The sequence below is a fragment of the Montipora capricornis genome, chromosome 3 (assembly GCF_036669925.1).
Source record: "Montipora capricornis isolate CH-2021 chromosome 3, ASM3666992v2, whole genome shotgun sequence".
In the NCBI taxonomy this organism is placed as follows: Eukaryota; Metazoa; Cnidaria; class Anthozoa; order Scleractinia; family Acroporidae; genus Montipora; species Montipora capricornis.
This window is the reverse complement of record NC_090885.1, coordinates 70,091,868-70,101,010: the sequence shown is the minus strand read 5'-3', so window position 1 is coordinate 70,101,010 and position 9,143 is coordinate 70,091,868. Positions and strand designations below refer to the sequence as shown.

Sequence of the window (9,143 nt, the reverse complement as noted above, 5' to 3'; positions counted from 1 at the left end):
GGCGGTTTGAACGGAACAAAAATCCGGAATAATTATAAAAAGTCACCAGATCGGCAGGTTAGTTTTTGCAGGTTGCAGGTTGCAGGTTGCAGGTTGAAAATTTACTGTGACTGTTACATGAATAGCTAACCTTAGGCCTAATTAGGCCTAAAGAAACGTTTTTAGGCCTAAGGAGGCCTAAAGAAACGTTTTTAGGCCTAATTAGGCCTAAGGTTAGCTATTCATGTAACAGTCACAGTAAATTTCAACCTGCAACCTGCAACCTGCAAAACTAACCTGCCGTCACCAGATTGAGTCTTCGCGAATCACGAAATACGAATCCGGAATTATTTTCTAGTCAAACAGGTTTCCCAATCGTATAGATTCTTGTAAAACGGGTGTTCCAACTTCGAGACTATTCAAAGCGCTTTTCGCACAGGAAGTAATTCGTTTTGGAAACTCCTCTGCTACTCCTGCTTACTCTGTGTGACATTCTATTTCTCACAGCGGCTGAATATTCGACGTTCGTTTCAGGTAAGCTTAAATACACTTGTATACTTGAGATCTGCTCGTCGATTATATGTTGATTATAGATCGTTTTCACTGTCACGCAATAAAAAAATAAATCGAAAACCATCCAGTGGAAAAAGTCAAGACTTCGTGATGTTGTAGAAGATAAATGAAGAAGATACTTCTCCAAGTGTTAGGCCCGTGTGTTTCCCCAAACTTCAGATATTCGTCGAAATGTTTCGCAGAAATTTACAGAGCCCAGTATGAAAACGCCATGTTGGTGCACATCTGTGGTGCGACGATCAAGTTTATTGAGAAATATATATTTATCTCATGGTTTTGAGCCTTTTTAGAATTTAAAGCATTAGCAAAAGTGCTTAAGTAAATAGGTATCTGTTCAGTACAGATGATCACTCGCCTAGATAACCAAAGTAAGTAGCAGATGTTGACACTATTTTCCGGCCGCCATATTGGTGCACCACAGATGTGCACCAACATGGCGTTTTCATACTGGGCTCTGTAAATTTCAGCGAAACATTTCGTCAAATATCTGAAGTTTGGGGAAACGCACGGGCCTAAAAGTTGGAGAAGTGTCTTCTTCATTTATCTTCTACAACATCACGAAGTCTTGACTTTTTCCACTGGATGGTTTTCGATTTATTTTTTTATTGCGTGACAGTGAAAACGATCTATATGCTTTTCATTATAATTCGTCGCGCGAACGTAACGCAAATTAAAAGTTGTTTATGACGTCGCTCGTTCGAGTTTACCTTGAAATTTTGAACATTTGAAAGTGTTTTGAGCTGTTTTTTTTTTATTTTTTTTCGTTTGAGGTTCCTCGTGGATTGGCTTGTAGCGACCATTGTACCAGATTGAGCAGCAATTGGACTCAAGGTTTTTTTCAAGGTGATGTGCAGTCACAGAAGTTGACAGAAACTTTTAAACTTTGCTGGTTGATCCTCACGGAATTCGTTCCCGAATTTGGGAACTTAGATGGTGCAGTGAATAGGTCACAATTTTGGCTGGTCATCAATTCAATCGATAAAGCTTAATTTAGTCAAACCTATAGCAATCTAAGGGACATGTTTCTAACGATCGAGTCACGTTTCGTAACTGCTGGGAAAGCAAAACTTACCTTATGACGTAAATTCTTGAAACAACAAAGTAGTTGTATTCTGTCGAACAAAAGCATTTGTAACATGAACGCACGCCATAAAAAGACGTTGACCGCATAATTATCTCAACAAATTCCTCCTGTAATTATAATAAAATATATTTTTGCAGGGAATAAAAATTGTAAGTGGGCAACATTTGGATGGAAATCTTAACCATACAATCATGTACTAATTGCCACAATGTAAGAATTAATGATTAATTAATGGTCCAGATTATTTCTTGCACCTTGAATACTTGTTAAACAGTTAAGAAAAAATATATATACCACGGTTTTAGTCACTAAAACAATTACAGATAAGCTATTAACAGGGCTCATTAAGTTTTCCAAATGATGTTAATGAGTCATTATTTGTGTTGCTATGGTAGGTTTAACTCTACACAAACTGCCACTGTGACCAATACTTTAAAATATTATAAGCAAGTTCAAAAGTTTACAATATCCTTCACTAAAATTAATGTGTAAATATGTAAAAACAACCTTGCCTTTTAGAAATTGTGATAACATAAATCAGCTTTGTGAAGCTTTTTGAGAAAATATATTCCAGACTCTCATGCATTTCAAAACTTGTAATAAAAATACAATATGTCATTGAGCAAATTTCTGAGATAAATATATGTGACAAATTTGTGGTTGGTGTAATTTGGTTAGCCATTTTTCAAGGTTAGAATTTTTTATTCGTCAGTAGTGAGGTGTCTCCTCATTTTCAGTGAGTGCTCAGCTACAAAAAAATTCTGAACTTGAATTGTTAATTAAGGTGAGAATTGATGAAAAACTACAGTCAATATTATTTATCGTAGTGTATCAGATAAAGGCCTTTTTAGGCTTTGAGTCTGGAGTGAGACAGATAGATTGTACTGTAACTCTGTTTAACACTGGACAATTTTGTGTCATTTGTTTGCCGATGCAGGGATGAAGGTGCACTCAGAACCTTTGCTTCCTTTCAGTCCTGAATTTTTAATTTTTCTCTGTCTAATGCCAGACAATCGTGCTTGTCAATGGGAGCTGCTTCAGGAATGAATGGATTAATCCAGACTTCCTGTACCTCAGAGTACTATGAATGGCCAATAAGACAGTGGCTCAGTCACTTTGTTCTTACCAAATTTGAATAATTGTCCACTAAATCTTGCAAGCGGTGTTATCTTGATTTTGTCTTGTTGATGCCAATAAAACACATTGTTGACTTAATTTCCATAATTTTGTTTTTGTTTTATAGTTAACATGAATTTGAAGTCTCCAGTAGGATTTGCTGTATTTGGTATCGGCCGCGCAGGGCTTATCCATGCTAATAATCTAATTAGAGATCCCCAAGCAAGGCTGAGATATATAGTGGAGTTTGATGAAGGCAAAGCTAAAGAGTTTGTGGCATCAAATTTTCTCGATACTAAGGTTGTCAAACCATCTGCACTGGACATTGTGATGGATGACTCAAGTGTTGATGCAGCAGTTATTTGCACTCCAACCAATTTTCATGAGGAACTTGTTATAAGCTGTTTACAGGCAGGAAAAGCTGTGTTTTGTGAGAAACCAGTTGCTACAACTGTAGAGGCCATTGGTGAGAAGCAATCATTTCTTTTAACCCATTGGCTCCCAGGGGTTCCCCATTGACGAGTAAAATCGTCTGGCGTTAGACAGAGTAAAATACTGGCCAGTTTAGGCCGGTTTGGATGTTAAAGGGTTAAAGAATAACTTACATTAATCTGTTGTTGCACATACACTGTAGTTACAGTGGCAGTAACCAGTAGTCTGTTCTAAATTTAACTCAGAGGGGCACATACTGGCAAAGATAACCTTTGGTATTTAATTGTGAGGATGTCACTGAAAAAGAATTCGATCCTTATACAGTTTCTTAAGTTTTCTGGCCATAGTCCAGAATCTGCCTTTTTGCTGATTTCATAATTGCTGAAAAACAAAAGAGAACCTTACATGTACTTAATAATTCCCACTCTGATTGGTTAGTAACAGACATGCAAATTGTACTTTATTCGTACCTGAGTCTGCTATGGCTTTGTCTCTTGAGAATTCTTTGCACAAATTGACTCCTGGGACTTGAGACTTATTAGATTTTACTCTGTTTGTAATGCCAGATGATTGTACGTGTCAAATGAGGGGGCATTTCTGCACTCAATGAGTTAAAGGAATAGCTGAGGGAATTGATCTTAAAACTAATTTTAAAAAGACCACTGTCCTCAATCACCGTCCTGTGAGAGAACTGAAATTGAAAATCCTTCCACTATACTTTTGTTTCGAATCCTTATAGACCTAATCGGCTAATTCAATGTTGTACCCAATTCAAATCTCTCGGGACTAAGATTCTTTGTGTATTGTATTTGCATGATAATATAGCATTCATATTTAAATGATATGGAAATACCTGGAACAAAACGTTTTATTCCCAAAGGGTTTGAATTGGGTACAACATTGAGTTAGCCGATTAGGTCTATTAACTAAGGGAAGTTACTGCATGCAAATTATAAGGCCAATGTACCCAAAGGCCTGTTTGATTAAAAGATTATGTTTGCTGCCCTTCTGATGGAATTTGGCAAAACAGTGATTTACCCATGGATTCTTATAAATTTCATTGTTCCAGTTTCAGATTTGCAAACAATAATTTATATTTACATAATTTTCGGAGAGTCTCCTTAATGTACACGAAATTACTGTCAAGAATATGAAAGACTGGTCACAATCAATGTTTTCTCCAATACTTTTTGGTCACTTTAATAAAGATAAGGGATTCTCAAGTTCTGCTAATTCTGTTACTTCTATGTGATTGGCTCAATAGTCTGATTTGAGATAACATCACTGTTGATAGATGGAGGGCATGACTGTCTCCAGAAATGCATTTACTTTCAATTGATGGACAGCATGACAGTGTCTCCTTCATTGCTCTCTTCCCCAACTTCAACATCACTCACTTCTGGGAATACATGTGGACAATTAAAGGGGCAGTTTCATGCTGTTTTAGTCAAACTTTAAAACACTAAAAGACCTCCTTGCATCAATGAAAACCGAAAAATAGTGCAGCCTGTAGTTTTGTTGCCAATGACCATTGAAGTGCACTGAAGGTATTTTTTGATGTTTGTAGCCAAGGATGGAGAGGAATTGGAAACGCATTGAAACTTGAAAAATCTGGCAAGACAGTGTGTTTAGAAAGACACCAAAAACTAAATATGAATATAGCTCTTTACAAGTGCCATAAATATATTTCATATCTTGTCAGTGGGTTGTCAGAACTGTTATACGTGTGAGCTAAAACACTAAATTAAATTTAGATTTTTACCTATTTTTGACCTAAAAACAGCAAATTTGGAATGACAGTGCCCCTTTAATGTCGCAAAGTTTCCCCTAAACTTCAGTCCTCAAGTAAAGATAAAAAGCTGCAGTTACCCTCTGGATCCAAAAAATAAAATAAAATAAATTGCCAACCCTTACAGTCTTTTACATGTACCTTGTTGTTGGAAGTAGGTAGCAAGTGTTTAGACTTTAAGGGCCTACTGACGTATTTTTTGGGGTGCGTTGCTAAGGATGTAATAGTTGACTAATTTATGAGAATTTGGCATTATAAACCAGTGACCCTAAATGTGATGTCGTCATGCCACGCCCATGGTCACGTGACCAATAAAAGAAAACTCTAAATTTGTCTACGTGCTACACAATTTGGATATTTAATCAGTGGTTTCATAATTTGTATTGATTTCGTTTTTGCATCCTGAGCCAAGCATGGTTTTCTTTTTATTTTGAAAAATTCTCCTTTTTAGAGAGAGAAACGATACTGAATACCCATAAAATTTTCAAAAAAGATGATTTGAAAAAATCAATGCTTAATACCTATATTCTGTATTTGGAGGTCAAACGTGCCATATGAAAAAAAGATTAATTCAATTTGAAGACCGCCGGAAATTTAGGTTTTTCTCGAACCAGAATTCAGTTTGTTTACGCATGGGCAGGTGATCTGAGAACGAGCGCGAGGAAGGGTGAGGAAAAACCTTCGATGCAAACAACAGTTCGTGCGGTGAAAACTTATTTACAGTAATTTAATTAAAATCAAGATATATTCAAAATCATTCAAAATTACTTCGTATAGAACATATTATTAAAAAGTGTCTGCTTAAAAATATCAATCTCTTTAGTATTCCTGACAACATCAAGAATACTAAAGAAAGCGGACACTTTTTAATAATATGCTCTATATGAAGTAATTTTGGACAACATCAAGAATACTAAAAAAATTGATATTTTTAAGTGGACACTTTTTAATAATATGTTCTATACGAAGTAATTTTGGATATATATTTTGAATGATTTTGAATATATCTTGATTTTAATTAAATTACTGTAAATTAGTTTTCTTCTTTTTTTAACATTGTGACTGAAAAGCCCTGTTAAAGGGAGTCTCAATAAAGTATGTATGTATGTATTTTTGCTTGTGAGTGGGTTTTCTGGTCAGCTCACTATATGCTGACGTCAGTCACCGGAAGTAACATTTCACTTCCCTAGCAACGCTCGAAAAATCCGTCCATGGGCCGTAAAGGGACACTTTTTGTTGATCATGAAGTATTTGTATAAAGTGTTTCTTCCTCATAAAATCTGCAATAGCTAAAATATAGTAAAAAGAGCGCGATCATTGGCTATGACAGAGAGAAATGCCGTGCTATTAGCCAGGGTATTAGGACTGCAGTACTCTAGACTTGCAAATAGTGATTGGAATCATTAATGTTGATCTAAGTATAATTTGTTTTAAGTAGGACCTCCTGTTTCAGAATATTTTTGTGGGTTTTAGCATCAAAAAACATCACTGAGTTGTTTCTTTTTTCAGAGCGGTGTTACAACGATGCCTCAAGCCGAAACATCCCATTATTTTGTGGCTTCAATCGCAGATTTGATCCCACAATATCCTCCTTAGCAGACAAGGTGAAAAATGGTGCCATTGGAAAAGTTCACATCATAAAGACCACAAGCCGAGACTCCCCCATGCCTCCCATCAATTTTCTGAAAATTTCAGGGGGTATCTTTCACGACTGCTGTGTGCATGATGTAGACTTAATATGTTGGATACTTGGTGAGGTACCTCATACGGTGTTCTGCCTTGCTCATGCGTTCCATTCGGAGATAGACGAGCTCAACGATGTAGATACAGTTGCAGTAATCATGAAATTCCCCAGTGGTGTTATTGGCCAGATAGATTTGTCCCGCCATGCAGTCTACGGTTATGATCAACGCATTGAGGTGTTTGGAGCAGATGGTATGGTAACTAGCGACAATGTCCCCGCTCTCAGCTCCCAACTCTTCAAGACCAATGGAAGCTCACAATCCCCACTAAAGCATTCGTTTTCACAGAGGTATGCAGATGGCTATACAGTAGAGATGAGCCATTTTATTAATGCCATTAGGAAAAAAGAAACTTTGCTTGTCTCCAAAGATGATGTTCTTCGATCATGGAATGTTGTTGATGCTATTGAAAAATCATTCCATAGTGGAAAACCAGTATCTTTATTTTAGCTTATTTTTGTCAGGTGTTGGGTAATCTTCATTAGACAATGAGATTTTTCAGGGGGTCTGAAATATTAAATTTTTTTATTTTTATTTGGCTGCCCAGGAGGTGGCCATGAGTTTGTCATTTCAAAAGCTAACAGATTTTTCCTTCAAATAGAAAGCACTGTACATAAATAATATCAAAAGAAGCATCTGATTACTCTGGAAGTGAAAATGATTTATATGCTTCTGAGCATTTTTGTTGGTCAGTGGGTGGGGTTTGTGATCCTACAGTTACAGTATTCACAAGTACTCATCCTTCCTTCGGTTTTGTTCCTTTTATACAGTATAAATTGTGGTATTTATTTCTCATTGGTAGTAACAATAATTATTTGTTTTTTAAGTAATCATGTTTTGGATGGAACTTTATACATATGCATATTCAGTGTAGGTAACAAAAGAACCATTTAGTGAGCATGCTTTAAATTCAATGCAGGATGAAAACTCTGTAATAAAGTGATAATGTAAATGTATTTATAATAACTAATTATAACTGAGAGGAAACAGATTATAATAGTTATTAGTAATACATTGGTAATAAATTAACTATTGTAGATGTGAGGATATCATCACCGTGACGATAAAAAGGTGAAATAATATTATAACTGGAGAAAACTAGAAAGCCAATGAGGCATTTACTTAAACTAATAAATATCTTTGTTTTCATGAAGAACCTTTCGTGGTGCTCCAGTTGGTAGTAAAACTCCAGCCGTTTTCATCACTTAATTAAAACAATTTTCAACTTTTCTGGCAATGTGTGTGTTGACCATCAAATATAATGAATCAATAAAATTTAAGTTTGCTAACATCAATAATTGTGTTGTCAGCAGTTAACTAATGGGTTCACCCTTCTTGGTGACTATTTTTGTGGGGTGTTGTTCAATTTAACTTGTCACAATTTGTGAGTTTCTTAAATTAGGGATAAAAGTGTGGAGAGACGTTTTGTTATTGGTTTGAAAATTATTAAGGTTGATAGCAAAATATCTAGTCATCTAATCTTTTTTGAAAAAGGGAAAAGCTTAAGTATGGAATTTTCATTTTTCAGTGACAGATAAAGGTCAGCAGTCTGGCTTTCTCCAGAAACTGTTTGGTCGGCAAGTTTAAAACACAGGTCACATTCCACAGGTCACTCATTACAGGCCATTGTTTTACCAATACTGAAGAAACACAAAACATTCAATTTAGCTAACCTTAAAGCCTAAACATCGTTTGTAGGCCTAACGAGGCCTAAGTTTAGCATGAAAAAAGATTTTGTAACGAGGGACCTGTGAAAACTGACCTGTTTGGTGTCCTGGAAAGTCTTCCTTTATCCACACACCTGTGGTGGGCCTCTTTGGTGCTGGAAAGAGGCGTTGAACATCACACTCCTTGTTCTTAATAGGCGTAGTTTTGAATTGTGCAGCAACAAAGGAATAGAGTTGAACTTTTGCTGCTGCACAGTTCGAAACTAGGCTATTTTCCGAGAAGGGTCCAATTATAAAGATCTCTCAACTCTCCTGTTGCAGGACTAGGCCTTATCACGGTTTCGACCGTCATTTTGACGGGTACGCAAAGCATAAAGAATTGTAGTGTTTATATCCCGGAGGGGGGGAGGGTGGTATTTGGGTCAATTTTTGCTGGGTATGTGCCGCTGGCCTCTCCGAACCCCTACCCCATCGTAGTTTATTCTGTGGCCAATCATAGACCCCATCGATCTTAGTCACTTCTGAGCAAATGTCATTTTCGGGAAAGATCTCATCTCACGAGTCCCTAAGTTAAACTCTCATTTTACAGATTCACTCTAAGTGCCCATTTCATTGATTAGGTCTAAAATTTCATTTACCTTATTGCTATCATTTTTTTTAGAGTTATGGTTGGTGTGTATATCCATGAGATCCTTGCCTCATTTTCGCTATCCCAACTTAGTCACTTTATGATTATGCCTCTTCCTTTTTAAGCCTTTTAA

General features: G+C 36.3%; 1 protein-coding gene across 2 annotated transcripts; it reads left to right on the top strand.

Annotated features, from left to right (window-relative positions):
• The first annotated feature begins 278 nt into the window (after positions 1–278).
• On the top strand, positions 279–8,010 carry LOC138043858 (myo-inositol 2-dehydrogenase-like). 2 transcript variants are annotated; one of them, XM_068890346.1, is made up of 4 exons: positions 279–513; positions 1,323–1,395; positions 2,880–3,218; positions 6,483–8,010. In XM_068890346.1, the coding sequence occupies exons 3-4, from the start codon at positions 2,885–2,887 to the stop codon at positions 7,163–7,165; spliced, it is 1,017 nt and encodes a 338-aa protein (XP_068746447.1). In that variant the 5' UTR covers positions 279–513; positions 1,323–1,395; positions 2,880–2,884; the 3' UTR covers positions 7,166–8,010. The 2 variants fall into 2 exon arrangements, with proteins under 2 accessions (XP_068746447.1, XP_068746448.1); XM_068890347.1 differs by lacking the exons at positions 279–513; positions 1,323–1,395 and adding an exon at positions 1,402–2,581.
• The last annotated feature ends 1,133 nt before the right edge of the window (positions 8,011–9,143 follow it).